A 21,378-nucleotide genomic window follows, 5' to 3' on the forward strand; every position below is an offset into this window, starting at 1 on the left:
TCAAATGTTAACACAAACAGAATTTGCCCCTGAGAAAGTTGATGGAATGCAATAGTTCAGTTGGAAAGATCTACAAAGATCTTCAAGTCTAACTGCCTGACCACTTCAGGACTAACCAAAAGATAAGCTTATTATTAAGGGCATTATCCTTAAAGAAACCAGGAGCAGTTGCTCTTTGATCAGAGTGATCACAGAGCAATCACTGAGGCTGCAGTGAGGCAGATGTTACCAGGAGTACAGCAGCCACAGTGGCAGTACGACAAGAAAAGCTGTACTCAAAACCATAAGGCAGCTCTGCTATCATTGTCAGCTAAAGTAGTTTTCATTAAGGAGCTTCTGTAAGAGGATGCGGATGATACTTCTCTGTCTCATTGCTGTAATGGAGGTACAACATAATCTAGTTTAGTTTACAGACACAAGGTACATAGTCTTTGTGGCCCGTGTTGATTCTGTAATGCAGCTTCAGCAACAGATCATTAAAATAAGCAGAATATCCCTTTCTTAGGTTATGCCAACCCAATGTACATACAAGCTATGGCATAAAGTACTTAAAATTAAACCCGTATAATTCTAAATGACAAATCCCCCAAACTTTGTCTTAACAGTTTTGAAAGCAGTGTATTATGTTAACAACCAAGTTTATTTGATACATACAAAGATGAAGTTATTTTTACAGTTAACATAAAGAACATTACGTTTTTCACATCCGATATAAGAAGCACTTATATTTGTGCATAGCATCATTCAGATGAATAATCCCACTGAAATCAATGAAGGTAATAACCTGAGTTATATGTTTGCAGAATTGCATTGAGCGTAGCATTTCAGACTAGTTAATGATATGCACAGTATCTATGCTAGAGAAAAAAGTTGACTGAATTGAAGATAGTTCTTTAATAATTTTATTTTGTCAATTTGCTGTAAGGATTAAATTTACATAAGCTCCCAGTAGCATTTGTAATTTAAAAGATTTGTTTTGTTTCAAAGGGAATTTTAGTCTGACAATTAGAAAAATAGCACTTACTGAACTTAGTTTGTCTTTGCTTATTTGTGTGATTAGTAAGTATAGTGAACTGTATTAGTCAGGAAAAAATTGCCATTGCCTAAGCCTATTTTGTCCTTTTTTTTTTTTTTTTTAACTTTGCAAACTACAAAGAAAGGAAACTTCTGCGAAACCTAGTAAGAGCTCTTGAAGACAGTCAAAATAGTAGAGCTACCCATCTAGAATGTGTATGTCAACTGCCACCCTTCATATCTCAGAATACATTAGACACTGCTTCTGCTTGGACAGTCCCATCCGGTTTCAGTTTTCCTGGAACTACTAGCTAGTAGCAGTGGAGGGGGAAAAAAAAACTCTATGAGGTACAAGTGATGCTTAAATTATTTTGTTTGGAAAACAGCAGGAAGGTGGTATGAGCTTGTCATCATATCCTCCGAAAAATTAATGAATATTCGGTTGAAGAAATCTCATAATTGAATTATAAATCTACTGATTTTATCTGCCCCATGTAGGGAAACAGGAAGTAATGACAACTAAAATTGAAAATTGCAACTGGAATCATCTGTAGATACATAGTGCAATACAGTAGCAGAGCACCAGGTGTCACTATGTACAAATGATCGAAGGAAATCGAGAGGCACAAGTGCCTGACTCAGTCTAGTCTAGCAAGGCTGTTTTGTGTTCACCACCTACCCTGAGTGAACAAATTGAAGGGAGAAGTGATACTGGATTAAATGCGCTTTGAATCCAGGGTGAAAATATGGTATGAACAGGTACAATTGTCTCTGTTGTTCATCAACGATTCTTTTTTATTTTCCAGTTACCATTCAAAACACAAAAGCAAACTGAGGCACAAGGGATCTAATCTTCATCCTTTCAAGTAAGTGAAGAAGGCCTGTTCCTTTGAAAGAGAAAATGCAAAGATCCTAATATTTGGTCCAAGCACACATGTTAAAAACTAAGCAAAAGAAGTAATTTCACTTATCCTGTGCTAAAAAGAATAAACATACAGACATCTGGGAAAAGAACCAAACCAATGGTAAAAAAAAAAAAAATGCTTGTAAATGCACATCAAAGACTTCAGGCAAGCCCATTAAACCCCTTTGGCTCCATTTTTTTCCCCTGTACCATGGAATTGCAAAGAGCTCTGGAGATCCAGAGCTATTTGGAAGAAAAGCCATTTATTTTTAAAATACCAATTATTTCTTTCCCTCAAAGCAGCTTATTTTATTAGCTGCTTCATTTTTTTTTAGGTGTATTCAAGTATAACAGTCTGCATGACCCTAATGTTTCATGTGTGCAGGAAAGCCCTACAGGAGAAAGACAGGCTGTGGCTGCTTAGAGAGCAAAGGAGAAAGAAGAAACTGCGCAAACTGCTTAAGAGAATAAAAAATAATGACACTTGCAGCATGCCTGGTCTGACCTGCTTCACCCATGACAACCAGCACTGGCAAACTGCTCCCCTGTGGACACGTAAGGATACTCTAAATTAACTAACAGATAGCTGGGTGCAGTGTACTGACTAGGATGATTCTAGGTTACCAGAAACTACCAGTATGATTAGGCAAGTAGCCAAAGCCACACAATTTTCCTCATACTAAATAATCCGTGTTTCAATGTTGTCATGCATGATCCTTACAAAAGGCAAAGGAGTTAAATTAATAAAAACAACAAAACTGCAGATGAAAACCTAGAGATGCTGCAGACAGTACACAATACATACACAGTACATCGTATTATTATCTCAGCAGCTGGAATGTTTCCCAACCAGCAAGGGAAAAACAACTAGCTGAGACACTGCTCAAGTTAGACGTTTCGTGGGGGCTAGGTAAGCATAGAACGTTATGCTGGAAATGTATTCTCTGCTTTAGAGCTCAGGAATGAGGGAGTGACTGCCTATGAATAAAGCAGTACCATAAACTAATAAAATAAGCAGTGCCTAAAACCAGCAACATATATCTTAAGTCTTTATGATGCTTTCCTTTGCAGTGGGTCCTTTCTGTGCTTGTACCAGTGCCAACAACAATACATACTGGTGTTTGAGGACAATCAACGAGACCCACAACTTTCTGTTTTGTGAATTTGCTACTGGATTTTTGGAGTATTTTGATCTCAACACTGATCCATATCAGGTACCTGATCATAGTACAGCTCTGGAAATGTATGTGTTCTTTACCAATGATGCATTGAAATACCGCAGTATTGGTACAAGAAGTAGATGCAACTATTAACATAAAATGATTTGGCTTCTCTCCTGTTGGAAGTAAACCACAGATATTCCATATGTGCAAGTTACTGAACTATAGAGGAATACCTGTTCTCTAACAAGAACCTCTCTGTATTGCAGCTAATTAACGTGGTGAACACACTAGATAGAGAAGTTCTCAATCAACTGCACATCCAGCTGATGGAACTAAGAAGCTGCAAAGGGTATAAACAATGCAATCCAAGAACTAGGAATATGGATCTAGGTAAGTGCTTCTGCTCTTATACTCAGAAACTACCCAAAAGAAATGGATCTCTTGTTTACTGACATGAAACTTTTATCAGCCGAAAAATGATTTTAGAATTGATTTATACTAGTAATGCCCTGCTGTGGCTGATGATTGCTTGCTCAAATTCTTGTATTGTTTGTTCAATTTGTCTTATGTAATGTTTCCAGAAATTCACACTTACATAGTAAGACTTGGATACTTAAATATGCAGCTGCTGAAATGCAGGAAGAAGAGCATCCCTGCCCATGGCAGGGGGGTTGGAACTACATCATCTTTAAGGTCCCTCCAGCCCAAGCCATTCTATGATTCTGTGACTGAAAGAGATGAGGAAGGAAGAAAACTAATGAAAGAACAAACAAATACCTAATAGCTGCTTCCAAGTTCATAGGCTCTTGGGATAGGTCAAGCTGGAAGGGACTTGTGGTGTTCATCTGGTCTAACTTCGTGCTCACTGTAGGGTCAGCTTTGAGGTCAGACCATGTTATTCAAGGCTTTATGCATTTGGATTTTGAAAACCTCCAAGAATGGAGACTGCACAACTCCTCTGGACAACTGGTCTAGCAGTTGTGTTACAGTATTCCATCTGAAGGCATGATTTTTAGGAATATTTCTTTTAGAGACAATACAGTCCACGCAGACTTACTAAACTAGCTTAGAAATAACTTCAACCTCAAAAACGGAGGCTAGTGCTTAAGCTGATTGGTTTTCCCTTGTGTTGGTGCAAGGTAGTTGTAAAATAACAGCAGATCAAGGTAGGAGGTGCATTGAGGAATGCACTACACTACCAAAAGATGTGCTCTTCTAACTATGCCTTTAAGTTCCAAAAAGAATGAAACCCATTGGTCTTTATTCTTTTTCTAGGTTAGACTCATCGTTTTGAGTCCTTTAAGTTTTCCTGGTCTACTCAATACTATTGTGTGTTTTATTTTTTTTAATGTTTAGTCATGATAGCAAACTGAAACATGTAGTTATTTGTATTTCTCCTTTTTAAATTGCATTTCTTATTTACCCCTTAGTACAAAGAAATGCAATGTAAAATACAATAAGAAATGCAATGTAAAAAAAATATATGTATAGCCTTCAGAGCTTGAAGACCTGCACCCCCAAAATACTGTTACATACCTAAGTCCACCTGAGTCCAAAATATTGTTTCAGGTCTTATTTAGCGTATGGACCATCTAAAGCTGTATGCTTTGAAATCAAGTTTTTGGCATTTAAGTATACCACTGCAGGACGGTTACAGAAAAGTTTCACAATTACCTATCTCAATTTACAACCCATTTTACCTAGAATAAGGGATTAAATCTGAAAATAACAGTTCTAGTGAACATCTTAATATTCTGTTAATATTCTCAGATCTTACTTTAAATTGTGTGTTACCGAATACCTTATTCTGTTGGTTAATACAATGGTTAATAACATGTTAATTTTTTCCTCACTTAGGACTTAAAGATGGAAGCTACGAGCAGTACAGGTACATTTTTAAAAATACATAGTTAAATTATTATTCTTAAATACCACCTTTATGCTAAAGAGTTAGGAGTGTGGGATTGGGAACGACACGGACAGACACTGCCTACGGTGACGTTTGCAAGGTCTTTCCATCCCAGTTACTGTGAAACACTAGAGCTATTTCTGTTTCAATGTTATAGCATGTTCTAATCTTTGTAGTCAAAATTCAGGCTAAACTCTTCTCCTTCCTCGTCTTTTAGACTGTAGTGCTGGTGGTTTTCTTGGTGATGGTTAACTTTTTTCTCCTTTTGCTGCTTGAAAATTAGGCAGTTTCAGCGTCGAAAGTGGCCAGATGTGAGAAGACCATCATCTTCTAAGTCACTGTGAGTTGGGAGCAGTTCATGAAAAGCATTAGCTTTTACTTACCTTTCTTTTCTTTACTTTTCTGTTTGCATGCAGCACCTTTTTAACATCATCATCTGTTCTCATGAAATGCTAAGTGGCAAGTGCTCTAAATTAAGCAAGAAATACTACACTGCCGTCGTTACAGACTAGTCCTGTACAAAACCTCTTGGTATATGTTTTCTGGGAATGTAGGAACGTTAAGATTAAAGCAATTTAAAACTTGAGCAAAGGTGGACTCTCAATTAAGAAACCGATTATCATTACCTACCTGTAAGAATTTGAGATCATTGTGTTGGTTTTGTCTAAACTTAAATGTGTGGCAGCCTCCTAGCAGCCTCTCATAACATCCAGAAATAACAAGACTGATTAAGTGTCAATACTCATAGAGGATCATGTACTTTCTTGCTATTTATCCAACCACCACCTCCCTCATGGTGTGAGCAAAGAAAGCAAGTTAGAACAGAAAGTAGCGTATTTGTACGAAGAAAGATCTGTACATTTTGGGTTATTCTGACATTATCCTAAAATCCAATATTGTTTGTTGCTTATTTTACTGCCTTCTGAAACTTGAAGATAATATTATTCAGTGTAGTACTGTTAGTTCTCAACTTCCCAGACCCCAAAGGTGAGATACAAATTTAAAGACAAGACAAATAGTTACTTTTGACATGCCAGTTACTCTCTGTCTCTGAACCGCCCTTAAAAGAAGGTTGAGACTTCAACTCGTAAGGTGCTCTCCAGCTGTGCAGCAAGAACTACGTACCAGTACCTTCATCAATAGGCACAGTCTGACCTTCTCAACTCCTCCAAGAGCATTTTTGTCACCGAATGGTAACGCTTTGTATATCTAGTTAAAGAGAGCCAAGATTGGATTCAGAACCACACGAAGCTAGAATTTATGAGATATATAGATTGAAGTTTCAAACATGGTTGGTTGATTGTTTGTGATATACCTGCTGTATTTTTTATAGGTGGTCTACAATGTTTCAATTGTTTTATTCCTGCATGGAACTATTGAAAATATATTCCAACTACTTCCTAACTAGAATGTTATACACTAAATCATGTTTGTTTTATTTTAAAGAGGCCAACTGTGGGAAGGATGGGAGGGCTAACCTCCCCACCTGCTGGACCTCAGTGAGGATATAAACTGGCCAGAACTTGAATTCATGTACAGACTATGTGAAAATGTGTATGATTTCAGAAAGAATTATAACGTTAGCCTGGAGGACTGGATGAACTTTGAGGCCGAACTAGATCAGAGTGTTTGCACTGGTGAGTGAATTAAGTAGATGAAGTGAAATTATGGAACTCCTGTCAGGAACACAGGTCTCTTTGAAATCCACTATTGTACCTGCTTTTTGCTTTGGATTATACCTCACCTGCTTCACAAAGCATTTTATGTCAAGAAGACACCACTAACACTGTTCCAGGAATTGACAGAAGAGGAAATACAGCTGCATCCCAAAGAGGATTGCCATCCCCGTGGGCAAAGTGTACACAGAGACGGTGGAAGTAAACCTACAACATTTTTCAGTTCAGCTATACCTTTGGATGGCACGAGGGAGAATTTCAAAGCCAAGTATTTCTAAAGCAAGATACAGAAAACATGGATGTTTTTGCTTCTAACTAGGGTAAAGGTAATGGTGGAAAAGAACTTTTAAGAGATTCAGGAATTCAAGTGAGCAGCACTGAATATTCTCAACACCATGGTATTTCTCACATTTCCTCTGAGGGTATGTTTTAGTTCCATGTCTACTTGTCTGTCCTATTGACAACTCTAGGAAAATTAGAGAAATCTTAACTAACAGATATCAGACTTTTGGAGGGGTTGTGTAAATATTGATCGATATACTGTTTAAAAATAAATTCTTTCAGGTTGTGAAGATTTTTGTTAATAAAAGTGTGGAATGCCCACATACCATTTCTCAAAATGTTACTTAATGTTGCATAGCACATTTCAGAATTCATCCATTTTTACAAGTACTGAAAAAAAAATCAGTAAATGTACATCTTACATTTTAATGAAATCAGATTTGTATTAATTTTTTGTGGGTAATATTATATTGTATGTTCAAAACCAAAACAATTCGAGAAAGCAACATTGGCTTAGTAGTGCAACTTTTACACTTATTTTTAAAAGGCTGCTCCAACAAGTTCAATAATCACGACCAATAAAAAAATAATCTAGTTATAGCTCGGTCTACAGAAAAGTAGATGATCTGAATGAGGGTTACTGTTTAAAAGCTTTTAAAGGAAAGAAAACATGACTTTACTAAGGAAGCACAGTGTAAAGAGTCTATTTGAGTATCTTCATAAAGATGTTATTAAATACATTGTAGTACAGGCAGTAGCAGTGATAATCTATCATTTTTTCCATATTAATCTGCTACCTGTTTTAAAGCTGCATGTGAGAGGAAGCTCGTGATAGACTCAACCAACTGTGGCCTTGACTCTTAACAACAAGAGGAACATTTTTTGCAAAATACAACCTTAACTTGCACTTCACAATAGAAAAACATTTTTGCTGCTTTCCTGGGGAAAGTATTAGCTGTCTACCTTTACCCAAGTCAGTATGCAGAAAGAATACTCACTAGGTTAGATGAAAAAAGTTTCCACTTACCTTTTTTTGCATTCAGCCTCTAACCTTTGAACAGAGGATGAGACCATCAGACTCCTGCATGGCCAGTATTACTGCTCTAGTTGCATATCAGATAGAAGCTTGAGAAGTTACCATTTCCCTTCATGCACACGCAAAATACTGAGCTGAAAGATTTGCACACTATAGAAGAAGTAGCTGTTACTTTCTGAAGGTAGGTTGTTGCCGAGTTAGGGGGAAAGCTACCACCTCTCCTCCTTTCAGCTCTGCTAAAGAGTGCTATTTAAGTTTAAAAAGACATAAATTCCAGTCAGTATTGATGCAGCTTTGCTAAACTGGTCTCACAGGCCGAAGGTCTAAGGCATTACTCCCTTAGGTTTTACAGCCAGCTGGAAAAAAAATAAAATCATTTGCTATACATAGCTTTCCACAGTAACAGCTGTAGCAATTTTGTAATAATAGCGGATTTCTTCTGACCATATCAGGATGTTGCTAGCAGCCTCAAAGTATTAGAAAGCTAATACACTATGTCACCAAGTTCTGATTTTAAATAGAAACCTTTATTTACATTATTATTAACATCCAAACACAAAAATCAGAAGAGCAGTAATACCTTACAACCAACTCTTTTATAAATCAGTCCCCAAGGTTTTTCTGTTTTTCAACATAAAGATACAGATATTTCAAGCAATACTTAATGTAAACTAAACTTAAATGCAATTCTCAATACTGTATGCCTTCTCCTGAGAATTTTTTAAAATATTGCTCTCAGAGTTACATGGTTTCATACTTGCTGTATCATTCAATCACCTGGTAGTCTGCACATAAATTCAAAAATAAAATGTGTGCTAATTGGTACAACATTCAAATAGTTTTTGTCTTATAACTGAAAAATGGTCCTGATTTCCTAAATTTAAAAGCAGAATTTTAGATCAAGATTGGATAACGGTACTACATGCGAATTTTATAAAAACATGGTTTCTGTGATCAAAGAATAACAAAGTAGCAAAACTATGCTCATTATGCAGCAGTGACCAGAGGTGGTTGTACTAGCTAACTGTTCTCTTACAGTTGAAAAATTTTATACAGGTTTTGTTGGTTTTGTTGTTGTGTTTTTTTTTATCTGCTGCTACAGAATCAAATCAGAATTGGTGGAGACATTAAATGCTAACAGTTTTCAAGGTAAGTTTTATTTACTGCAGTCCATAAGCCTTTCAAACTAGACATAATATTTAGGATCAGTGTTGCCAAGAAAGATGTCATCAATGCAATTTTAAAATGCGCCCTCCCCGCCCTTAATCAAGTTTAAACTAAAAATCTTTGGATTCAGCAAAAAAGTAGGTACTAGAAAGCTCCAACATTCTAAATACAGATGAGAAAACGATGATCCTTTACGACACCAGTCAGGTAGGTACCAGCTATACATACATGTATAAACAGAATCACTCATTTTAAAACAAGTTAAGAGGGTGCAATGTATAAAGTTGTATATAGTCTAAGAGCTCACCTAATGAAAGCAATCAGGGTTTGTAGTTTCCATCAATATAATGAATAACTACAAACTATAAAGATTGTTCTACTCTCATTTATATAAAAAGCAAGGAATTGTTGCCTTTCAACTTCAGTAGGCAGCACTTAACAAACAGATATGTTCTAAGAAATAAGAAAGAAGATAAAAGTTCCTTAGCCTTTTAAAAGTTTTTCATTAAAAAAAACAACGCATGTATTGGATCGAAAGTTTCAAATAAATACTAACACCTAACCTATACACTCAGTACTAATTGCAAAGATAGGGTTGCGTAAGGTAGACTGAATCTACATTCCCATTGGAACACAACTGGCTGTATGCTAAGGATTAACTTGTTGAGAAATTTCCTAGTGAAAGTTACTCCTATTCAAATGGAAGATCACTGCATATTCTGAAAAATAAAACCACCTCATGCTTACAGTACCAAGAAGAAGCAATCAAGAACACTTTTTTTTTCTTTTTTCTTTTTTTTTTTTTTTTTTTAACTCACTTGGGAGAAGTCAGTTTTCCATTACACAGTGAACAACAGAACAAAAGCACCACACATCTTAAACATTTCTGGGTCGTCCCTTATGGAAGATTAGGGGTTTGACTCGCTGTAACTGCCTGAAACTGGAAAAACTGCAAGAGGATCTTCATTTCAAGGAACCAAAATAGAGGAAAAAATAAACCTTATCAGCAAATAATATGAATAAATTTGTAACCAAACAAACTTAAATACTGATATGAGAGAAACCTGCTTAGAAAATACATTCATTACTATTAGAACAATCCAATGAAGTGCAGACATCTGGTTAAGTGTGGCTTAATATCCTTAAAGATTCTGGATGTTATGTAACAACACATATTTTGCAACAGACAAACTTCTTTCGAAGAACATTTAGAGTTTGTTAAAATCGACCAAAAAAGACACAATCCAGATTCATCAACTGAAAAGGAGAGAGATCATAGAAAGACATGATCGTCATGACAAGTCATAACATCTTACAATGCAGAGCCTTTTTGTCAAATTGCCTTATGCAAAAATAAATGTAACAAAGTGCTCACAGATGGAGAAAGCATTTAACAACTCGTCTTTTATAAAAAGCTATATGTTAAAGATGTAAAAATGAAGTGTCAAAGACCAAAGAAGAGAAAGGTGTGGGCTGAGGTCACCCAGCTTCAAAGTCATTAAGTTTAATTAAAAAAAAAGTATTCTATTTGGACCTCAACTACGCTGAGTTTACAGAAATCAATTTTGTTAAATATTTAGCTTCACAAACTCTGCAAAAATGAGTTAGTGACCTACAAAAGTCATATATATAATACATTATCTTAAAGAACATATTTACAAAATTTATTCACAAAAAGACTGCAAAATTCTGATTCAGACTGCAGTGCCTTGCCTTGAGTTTTCTGAAGTATTTTCAAAATGATGAAAGATTATTGCTCTAATTTCCATACACAGAAAACATTACATTATGCAGTCTTTTCAAATAATTCTTAAGAGATTGTTTGAGAAGGAACATGAGCACACCCTACCTTCATATTAAGTCCTTATCAAAGATATTGCATTAATCCATTATATAGTCTTATATAAAGTGCACTCAGCTGCACATCAATATGTAAATATTAGTCACAATTGTGTTTAAATAATTTAAATTTATTATCCTCTCTTTTTACCCCTTGGCATCAATGGACAGGATAGTATTGGAATAGTACGTGCCAATTCATTTTGCACTGCTCCTTTGCTTGGGAAATCCTGACTCCTGGGGGTAAGAGATTAAAAGCAGCATTTATATTCAGGAATTAATATAAAAGAGTCAAGGCTAGGAACTACATTCTCTGTCAGATATTCTTACTAGAGAAATCTGGAAATTCTTATCACTGTGACTTCTCCAGGCACTTTCATCTGCCTGTAGTTAAAGGGCTTTGGATAGCTACAGTAAACAGACAAGGTATTCCAGGGGTCTACCCATCCTATTTACTGAAATGCCTTTGCCGAATTCACATTTCTAGAGGCAGAGCGCCAAAAATATTTATGACCTTTTTTGTACACCACAATATACAGTAATACAGACTGCTTCTACTAAAAAAAAGTGTTTTTTTTTTTTCTCTGAATGAAGTAACTTAGGACATCATGGTGATCAGTGGGAAAAGTCCCTTATTTCCATAAGGCCAGTACTAGTTGCCATGAAGAATGCGTAACTTTCCTTTATAATACTAGTGCATCGTTAATACAGCGCATTCTTGTTTGGAGATCGGGTTTAGGTGTCAGCAGTATTTCTGTTAAAGAAAAGAAGAAAGCATCATCAGTGAAAATAAAAAATACCTTTGCTGGAAAAACTGGTCAACATTTTGCATTTTGAGGAGGAAAGTACTGACAGTCAGTTTCTAAGCTGAACAGATTTTAGAGCTCCATTTTGAAGATAAATTTGCAGAAAAGAAATGCTGTCCCAGAATTCCCTAAACACATTATTTGGTGATCTTCACTGTATGATGTGGTTTTGGAAAATGTGACCTCCAAAACTTCCTTTTTCCCTCTTTATAAAACGTACTGGTTTTTATCAAAGTACTCTAACACCTTACTTGTCTTGCAGAAGTCCTCGGATTATTTTGGCTACTACTTACGTACCTTAGACAAAATTTCATGAAGTACTGGAAACTTGAATAAATGTGGCTCATCTCAATATTATAGTGCCTATCCCTTGGCATTTTCTGGAAAGCTTACAGCACAAGTATATTTAGTATTTTGGCCTCCTTTGTCATACCCATTATTAGCTCACTTTTCTCTTAAATAAGAGGCCTAAGTTTTCCTTAGTGTCTTGCTATGCATACACAAATATTCTAAGGTGTTACAAGGGTAAGTATTACCATTAGCTTCTGCCAGAAAATACTGCGATACCAGGATTCTTGGTTCATCTGCTGAAGATATTTTTCACAGTCCCTGTGTTTTCCTTTCTGGGTTTTCTCCAAGCTCCCTTTGTGCAGTCCTTTGTGCGGTTTAAACCTCGATCCTATATATGATACTTCTAAGTCAACAGCTAATCACAGCTGCTTGGATTCATCAAAAATAGTATGTATCTTGTGTCATACAAGTTGTATGTCCACAGATGTAAAGACAAAGAGGATAACAGAGGATTGTGCCAGAGGAATGTCTTGAAGCAAATCGTACTCAGTTGGAAAAGAGCCAATACATCATCACTCGTTATGGGCAACTTACCTGGTCTGGACCCATAGGCATCCCTGACATAGGCATAGTATTAATGTTCATCTGTCCAATATGGCCACTGCTGCCATTCATGTGCATCATACTGTACGTTGCAGGATTACTTTGATGGCTGAACTGTTGCTGTGGAAAAGAACTGAAGCACAAAAGCAAGAATAAAATGACGTTCCAAGAAGTTTACTCACTGTTATATTGCCTTACCTGTACCAGCTGTCAACATGTGAAAGAATTACGTTATCAACAGAAGCCTAAAACTATTTCTACATTTATTTGTTTCTGTATATTGTCTGTTTAACATAGAAATAAAAATTTCCCTCCCCAAAGGAATTTTGAGTTTTTAAATATATGCAGAAGTATGTATACACATTTCCTATTGTAACCTTTTTGGATACGCTGTGATACTATTCTGAACCTTTGTATTTCCCCCAAGTTATATTTTCAATGTTTAAAGAGTGAATGTTGTCTCCAGTTGCAAAAACTGCAGGGGTCCAATATGAATAAATGGAACTAGGCATAATATAGGTTCAGTCTATTTCCTGAACCAGAGCAGGATCAAGGACAATACAGACCTTAGAAATGTAATTATTTTTCCCTTTTCTATATCCTTTTCCTACTACAAGCTATTTAACATAATTTCTATTTTTGGGCAAACTGAAAGACAATTTTTGAGCTATAGGTTATAGCTGTAAATTTACCTGCTCCTGGTCATGCTTCCTGAGGGCCAGCCCTTCATCTCAGGAGACTGGTACATTGCTGCTGCCTGAGGATGCTGCATCATAGGATTCTGAGAGGGTCCCATTCTTGATGACATCATTGGATTGGGAGGGCTTGATACTCTACTAAAGGCAGGATCAGGTTGTTGGGTTATTCCTGACAAGACAAAGAACAATATACTCAGTTATCACCACCTAGGACTTGGTTTATCTTCTTGCAAGGATAGGAGGGGAAAAATAATCTTTGTTATAGGAGCATTTCCATTTTTCAGAATGATCAGTATTTAGTCATTTTGGATTAACAATAAATAAAAAAGGAAAAGAACACCGGACAGACATTCAAAACAAAACAAAAAAAACACCATGTTAGTACTAGTACCATAATTAGGTGGATAGGAGAATTGCTGTGGAGGAACTTGAGCCATTGGAGGGCCTGTCAGACCACTGTCCATGCTTCCTGAGGCAGTCACATTTGGTGGTGGACTGAAGGCCTGAGGTTGCTGTTGCTGCTGCATCATCATTGCCATCCTCTGTTGTCTAAAGTGATGACTTATGAGCTCCCTGTTACGCTGAGCCACCATTTGAGCATTAAGAAAACCTTGTTGCTATCCCCCAAAGAAAAAAAAAATCATATTAGAGAATTTTTTTTACAAATAAAGTTGTCAGACTCAATCAAACTGTCTACACTCTAAGACCCAGTATATCACTCACCAGAATAGAAAGAAATTTTATTTTTAAGAAAACCCACAGCTATTACAAAAAATATCCAAATATCAAACAAAGGTTTTCATTGAGTTGTTACTAGTACAAAACAGGTGATAGAGTAGACTGTCTATTACTTCCTACATGGAAAAGACAGTTTGCACACTGTACTGATAGCATGAACCCAATGAACAAACCTCTCTGAAGTCTCAAGAATAAAAGACGTACAAAAACACCTTTTTTTTTAATTGTACAGTGGAAGAAAAAAAATGCTGTGGCACCAAGAAAAAAGGTTCATATTCTAAACAAACCTGTAAAAGATGTGTCTGTCTAAAAATGACTGTTTCAGAAATCGTTAGTGTAATAATTACTTACCTGTGATGCTACCTGTGGCTGCATAACTGGTCTCATCACTGAGGTATTACCACTGCCTGGATTTTCCATTTTCATTTCAAGGGCTTGACGGGTTTGATTCATGAACTTAGAAAAAGATGTTTCAGCACTGTTAGCTTGAAAATACCAGTATCTGAACAAAATTATGGCAACTCCTTAAAAAAAAATTCTTTACACACCACTTGAATCTCTAAAGCATAGTGGTTAATTTTTCCTTGTTTGACATACCTGAAGTACCAAACTATTTGTTATCGAGCTCAGACAGACACACAAAAAGAAAAAAACCTTCAAATAGTGCAGTACCAGTTGGCTTTATTTTTCCCTTTGAAATAGCACTTTTTAAGAATAAATATATAACAGACTGTCTCTCTGTTCCAAATCACGTTTGGGGTCCAAGAGTATGATCTCCAGCTTTGTTTAAAATAGTGAACTTTTTTTCTCCTTCCTTTCTATCACAACATCCCAAAACCATACAGCTTGAACTAGTGTCGTAGAACAGCCAAGACAGAACACAGCATTTCCTAAGGATTTAACATTGCCATTCCAGGTCACATAGCACTATCTCAGTTTTCTGCGTTTTATTTGTACATTTTCTATTACCCAAAACTTCACCATGTCCAAGTGTATTTCTGGAAGGCCACAGCACAGGAAGCATTTTCCATACTAAAATCATATTCAATGCTGTTCTCTTATATTTGGTATCAGGACTTCATTCTCCCATGGGAATTCATGCAGCAATTTTTTAAAGCAGTGCTTTCAAGCCAGTGTTAAGATCTATGTGGCTTTCATCTACTCTCTCAACTTCTAAGAAAAAACCTACGACAACAGCAAATCATAAGGGAAAGCAAAACAGTATTTCAATAAGCCCAAATGCAGGGAAAAAAAAAAAAAAAGAATATTTGGTTTTCAGGAAAAATGTAACTGCTTATTTAGTGGTTAAAAATGATAATCTTAACATGGATAATGAGATCATCCAGAGCTATGTTGTACAGGATTACCGTTTTAATTAAAAAGCACTGTCAAAATTAAAGTTCCGTCCTTTCAATCATCTGCTATAATGTCAATTTCCATATTCCTGAAGTAATACACAGTTCAGAGCACACCTCATTCTGAAACAAGACAAAAGTGTAAAAGCAGGAGCAAAAGATTACCTGCTGCCCCTGAAGCCTCTGCTGGAGCTGCATGCGGAGCTGCTTTGGTGTATTGGTCCGAGGTCTCATCACATTTGCTCTAGGATGCATACTTTGAAGTGGAAAATTGCTTTGTTGGCTCATCTGGTTCATCACTGAATTAAAGGATGGCTGTTGTCCCTGAATGGTGCTAAAACCTCCTGGCAGGGCTGCCCCTTGCCCTTGATAGGGCTGACCATATAATGAAGGCTTCTGGTCAATCATCACTGCAGATTCCTGACCTTGAAATGAATCTTGCTTGGCTTCCAAAGCTTGCCCCTTCAAGAGATATAAAACACATACTGCTAGTGAGACCAATCGTTTCTTGAGCAGAAGATAGCATGGGCAAGATTACTACTAGTTTTGTCTCTAGACAAGTGAAATAGCAAAAGTGATTGTTAATAATTTATTTTAAAATCAGTTCTGCTGCACACTCCTCACATAAGCAGATCAATATCATTATTCAAACCCTTCTGCACTTTTAAACTGCAGTTTGTACAAATGATGGTGTGATTTTGTGTTTTCCAGTAAATTCCGAAGATTTTAACAGAATTTCTCTTTCCTAATTGTTAGCCATGCAAATTCAGGCAGGCTGGAATTAGAAGAAAGTGTCCTACTCACTCATCAGTTTAATCAACACTGAAGTTCTCCAATGATAACCATTACTCTAAACAAATACTTCCAAAGAGATTTAGAAAAATGGCATCAAGGAAGTGAGAAGAGACACATGTGAGTGAGGAGGCTCTCCTCACTTTCTTTTCACGTACCAAAATAATAAAGGCTATTGGAAAAAAAAAATGGCCAGAATTTCTTCCTTCTTACTTGGTTTACAAGATCAGGAATTCCTAGCGCTCTGTCAATTTCTTCCAGGCTCGTGACATCTGTGTTACTTAGCAATGTGTGCAGCTGATCCAAAAGCGCTCTTTCCTCATTCTGTCCTTCCACATTTGGTGCTGCACATAAGAGGTCATCCAAAGAGTTTCTCACTAATTGTCTATAAATATATATAAAAAAATGCAACCATTATGAACTATAGAGACATGTAGTTAGTTTTTATATTATATATTGACCTGGTGATGATGAAGTACTGTAATCACCCAGAAGACTGAAGTAAGATTTAAAAACTTAATGTCCACATTTAGGTCTAGAAACACCCAGTCAACTGTCATCTATCCTTCAACATTTGTAAATTCTGTTTTCTCCTGGCACCTAAATATTAGCTTCTGAATGTGCCAGAGAGACATAATTTAAGATTTTCCCACTTCTTTTCTCTGTGCCTCCCAACTTAGGGACTGATTGATTTTGTCAGCAATACCTTTTGTGGGGCTGGGTTAAAGAGGTCCAGTGTCATATGATGACAAAATATCAGCAGAATAGGAAATTAATTCTGATCTGTTGTCCCCACCGCATAAGCTACTTTGATTTTTTTTCCAGGTCTTAAATTCATCTGACAAAGAGTGAACAGTTGTATTCAAACACTTTTTAAAACTTTGCTTAATTTTACCTGTTTTGTGAACCCCGCGATGCTTGCTCCATGGACAGCATGTTGTCAGGCCATGATCCTGGCTGGTTAGATGGTGCCGGCTGTCCGTAGGGATTCCCCCCCAAACCCATGTTAATCTCATTCGACCCTGTGAGGTAAAACACTTGTTTTTAAAATAAAAGGTGTCATCTTGCTCTTCAGTGTTCACGCAAAGTGTTGTGGAAGATCACATAAATTATGAAGTAGCTTCAAAAGCTACTGATTAGCATGTTTCAAGGTGCATGCATACATAAATTCATCCTCAGGCTTATTTCAAAAATATGATATGACCACAGATTTAAATATGAATATGAGTACTTAAATGAGTACCTGAATTTGCAGTGTGGTTTCATATGAAATTTGGACAAGCCATGTGAGAAGAGTTTTGAAAAATTTTGCAAAAAGCTTTTAAAAACCCTGATCACTGTTCACAATAATAATAATAATATTTATGTCAAAGATTATTAAACAAATTAGGTACCAAGTAATGTGAATTAAATTGATCAGAATACTAGCATCTTCACATATAATCATAAATGGCATCCAGTTCCTGGAATTTAGCAGTGAAGTACTGCACTAAAGAAACAGAAATAATCTATAAATTATCCAAAAAAGATCTGGAGATTCAGCATGAACGACCTATATATAAAACACAGATCACCAGAAAAAAAAAAACAGTAAGAACATCAACAAGTCATCAAATGCCCCAGTCAGGGGAGGTAAGTCTTAACCTCAAAGAGTCAAGTCTTCAGATGAAAAGCTAGCATTGTATGAAAACTGAAAACATTTTGATGATGCTTGCAAAGAAACTAATGAGATAGTGCTAAGTATGACAATAAAAAATAAAGAACTTACTCATGTGAATCATTTGCTGTTGTAGCACTGGTCTTGTACCAGGTATGCTATTAGAACGAACGGGCAGTCCCGGCATAGAGCCGCCTGCTGTGGGTCTGGGCAGTGATGCACTAAACTCAGGTCCTGGTCTCATCACTGAAGTAGAACTTGTAGGTTCCAACCTGTTAACCTTTGAGTTTGGCAAACCCCAGTCTCCGGACTGGTGTTGATTCATAGCTACATTTCTGTTGGGAGCACTCACTATAAAAAAAAGCACAAAATACAGTATTATTTTTTTTCTCGAATGCAATACGTATTTTCATTTTAAAACTAACTCTATGTAGATTTCTTTGTTGGTGGTTTTCGTTTATTTTTACACCAATAAGGACACTCGCCAATGACAGAGCAATTCACTGAACACTCAACAAAAGCAACTAAAGCTTACCATGCTAAGTTTTAAATCGTCAGTTATATTCATTAAATATATATTTAAGTTGCCAATGTTTGACTGCCATTGTGACTTGTTCTTGCTTCTATATATCAAAAACACATTAAATTCAAAACTTTTAATAGTCAAAAATAATTTCACTACTATACAAAAGCAAAGTCCTGATAATAATACATAGATAATAAACAGCTATGTTCTTAAAACTTCAACTAGAGATAATAATTAAGAAGTATTTCTATGCTGATTATAAAACTAACATTCTTTAATGTTTCTTCTACCAAAGCTCATACTATAATCTTGCAACACTTTTTGCATTAAAGCTTTTTCTTTTACAATGAGAACTATTTGTACACAATCAACAAACCTAGATTTGCTCCAAAGTTTTCCTGGTTTTCAATCATTCTTGGACTTCCACCCATCAAGTTTTGCTTTTGTAACATGGAGAATGCATTGACATTCCTCACTGGAGCACTCGAACCCACAGGGCTGTCTAAAGACATGGCTCTGTTGAAAGGTGGACGGGTAGGCTGCGCAGACTGGGGACTCCTCATACCTGTTGAAGAATTAAAAGAAGCTTGCAATTGTATATTTTAAATAAAAAGTACCATTAATGACTTATAAAAATTTAATCTATTTACAGGCATGTATATTTGATCTTAAACAAGCCAATAGCTAGATACTCTGCTTATGTTCTCACTGCCCAAGCCACATTTTGAATGCATAGTTCAGACCTTCCACAGGCAAAGCCAAATGCAACTCCATCTGACACTAGACATAAAAAGGTATGTTTTAATTTAGGTTCTATAATGAACCCTGTTTTCAGCATTTTGAAATACTCTAGTATTTCAGACACTTTAATATATAGGAGTGGACTACCCATCCTTTGGATAACTCTGACATGGAGACAGGAACAAGTCAAATGGATCTCTGAATCAAGTGGAGCCCAGAAGCAGTATGTTTTGGAGTCCAGAAACAGTATCTTTTTGAGCACTTTGCATTACGCGGATTTATTAGTGAGATCACTGTGTTCTACAGCCAATGCTGTCAGTGACCTTACGTGTTCTTGTACTTGATTTCACATTTTTCATTATCCATGATTCACCTCCTTAGGTTACCTCAGCAAACTATGACCCCATATAATCAAGAGATGACCAACATTATAAAAGGACATGACAATTGTAATGATAATGATGCTGGTCTATTAGCAAGGTTATCTTTTTCTCCTACTCAGCTTCCTGTTAAGAAAGGTCATTCCTTTCAATGTCAAGGAGGAATATTGATTAGAATTTGCAGGCCACGAGATGTTTTACATAGAGTATAAGTAGGAAATCAAAGGCTTGCCACCAATCCCATGTTATTTCCCTAGTCATCTGCAAGGAACAAAAATCCTCAATTTCAATTTACAACTGACAAAACATTTTTCCTGATGTTTTGCCTCTGAGAAATCTGGCAGACAATCCCAGAAGAAACCATTAAATGAGGAACTGACGTTAACTTTATTCACTGTGTATATAGTAGATAAGTGCAGCCGTTTTGCATTGCATTTATCCATGAAGATACAGCAGATCAAAATGTATTCTCTAAGGATTTTAGGATGCATTATGTTTACATCAAGTAAGAAGAAAAGCCTAATTGTAAAACCAAAGTGATATTAAATGAAATTCCTTACTCAATGGGGCATTTCCTTGAAATAATGCTTGCTTTGTTCCAAAGCTATTTCCATTTGTAGACATAGCGTTATTATAAAACTCCGAACTAGTCAGATCACCTAAAATTGCATCCAAATTATCCAAGTCTCCACTCATCTGAAAAAGAAGCAGTAAAATAACCAAGGTCATTTACTATCATACAACTATCATTCAGCTTTTATTTAGCTTCTCACTAATCTTAAACAATATTACTGAGATAAATATTTTAGTTCATGGGCAGTACCTTAGGCTTTCTCCCAATTTCCAAACAATTTCCAATATCAATTAGCTATGTTTTTTAGAGTATTTTGCTCTGTTAATTTTGAGAATAAGGTGAAACTGGAGGTACATGTAAATAACAAGAAACTCATTTTCGAATATAAAATTGCAGTCATCTCAAATTACAAACATAAAAATACTAACAGCAGCAAACAATATCAAGAATGTTTACCATTCAGTGATAAATAATGCATTTGCCATACATAAATATCCAAATTTGATCATTGCTAAACACAACACCAGACAAAAAGTACCCACATATTTTTCTAGTCAATTGGAGCCCTAATCTTTTTTGTATATTTGTTGTTGAATCAGATGTGCTTTTACCAGAAAAAAAAAATCATATATAATGGTTTTGAATCTTCACACAATGAGCTTGTCTGAACATGTTTATAAGATCTCAGGAGCAAGTACTGAAACTATACTAGGGTACTATTACACAGTTGTTAGGAGCTGTAAGTACACTGTTACTGTTTATTGTTGTTCTATAAGAGGTACTCAGAAGTGTTACGGGGTGTTTTACTTAGAGTCAGCCATTCGCAAATATAAGAATTGTATAGGCATTTTTATTTAGAGTTGTTACTGATTTGGAAAATCCAAATTCTAAGATACCAACATGTTTTCAGTAAACCGTGCCATAATGACTGGTATTATTTGCTTTAAAACAGTTCCAAAGGTGACTTAGGATCTAAATGCAAAATAAATACTATCTGTACTTCACAATTTTATGAACAGCTGTCTCCAACAAGTGTACCACTGCTTTCAGTAGAATTATTTCACAGAGACGTAGTTTGCTTTGTTGTGACATTTCTTGGAATTTCATCTCTTGAAATATTGAAGCAAATAGACATATATAAATATATATTTGAAAACTGTATCAATATATATGTATATATATTTATATATATATAATATATGAATATATATGTATTTGAGACAACTT

The 21,378-nt window shown here is 35.9% G+C and overlaps 2 protein-coding genes across 20 annotated transcripts in view; one reads left to right on the forward strand and one right to left on the reverse strand.

Annotated features, from left to right (window-relative positions):
* The window catches only part of SULF2 (sulfatase 2), a 158,700-nt gene extending 150,356 nt beyond the window's left edge, over positions 1–8,344 (forward strand). For 10 of the 12 annotated variants that reach the window (XM_050713951.1, XM_050713950.1, XM_035548117.2 and 7 more), the window contains 7 exons: positions 1,821–1,880; positions 2,304–2,473; positions 2,990–3,132; positions 3,348–3,471; positions 4,939–4,969; positions 5,274–5,330; positions 6,437–7,272. In XM_050713951.1, the coding sequence (XP_050569908.1) occupies positions 1,821–1,880; positions 2,304–2,473; positions 2,990–3,132; positions 3,348–3,471; positions 4,939–4,969; positions 5,274–5,330; positions 6,437–6,467 (616 nt within the window). In that variant the 3' untranslated portion in view covers positions 6,468–7,272. Of the gene's footprint in view, positions 1–1,820; positions 1,881–2,303; positions 2,474–2,989; positions 3,133–3,347; positions 3,472–4,938; positions 4,970–5,273; positions 5,331–6,436 lie in introns of all 12 variants that reach the window. The other 2 variants (XM_050713949.1, XM_035548116.2) reach the window with 2 other exon arrangements.
* Positions 8,345–8,489: 145 nt separating this feature from the next.
* Positions 8,490–21,378, reverse strand: part of NCOA3 (nuclear receptor coactivator 3) — an 85,332-nt gene continuing 72,443 nt past the window's right edge. For all 8 annotated transcript variants that reach the window (XM_035548102.2, XM_050713947.1, XM_035548104.2 and 5 more), the window contains 11 exons: positions 20,138–20,273; positions 18,833–19,021; positions 18,042–18,281; positions 17,169–17,295; positions 16,487–16,658; positions 15,647–15,943; positions 14,478–14,582; positions 13,780–14,005; positions 13,383–13,557; positions 12,682–12,823; positions 8,490–11,744 (listed from right to left, as the gene is read on the reverse strand). In XM_035548102.2, the coding sequence (XP_035403995.1) occupies positions 11,733–11,744; positions 12,682–12,823; positions 13,383–13,557; positions 13,780–14,005; positions 14,478–14,582; positions 15,647–15,943; positions 16,487–16,658; positions 17,169–17,295; positions 18,042–18,281; positions 18,833–19,021; positions 20,138–20,273 (1,821 nt within the window). In that variant the 3' untranslated portion in view covers positions 8,490–11,732. The remainder of the gene's footprint in view (positions 11,745–12,681; positions 12,824–13,382; positions 13,558–13,779; positions 14,006–14,477; positions 14,583–15,646; positions 15,944–16,486; positions 16,659–17,168; positions 17,296–18,041; positions 18,282–18,832; positions 19,022–20,137; positions 20,274–21,378) is intronic.

This window comes from Cygnus atratus, chromosome 16 (genome assembly GCF_013377495.2).
Source record: "Cygnus atratus isolate AKBS03 ecotype Queensland, Australia chromosome 16, CAtr_DNAZoo_HiC_assembly, whole genome shotgun sequence".
Taxonomy (NCBI): Eukaryota; Metazoa; Chordata; class Aves; order Anseriformes; family Anatidae; genus Cygnus; species Cygnus atratus.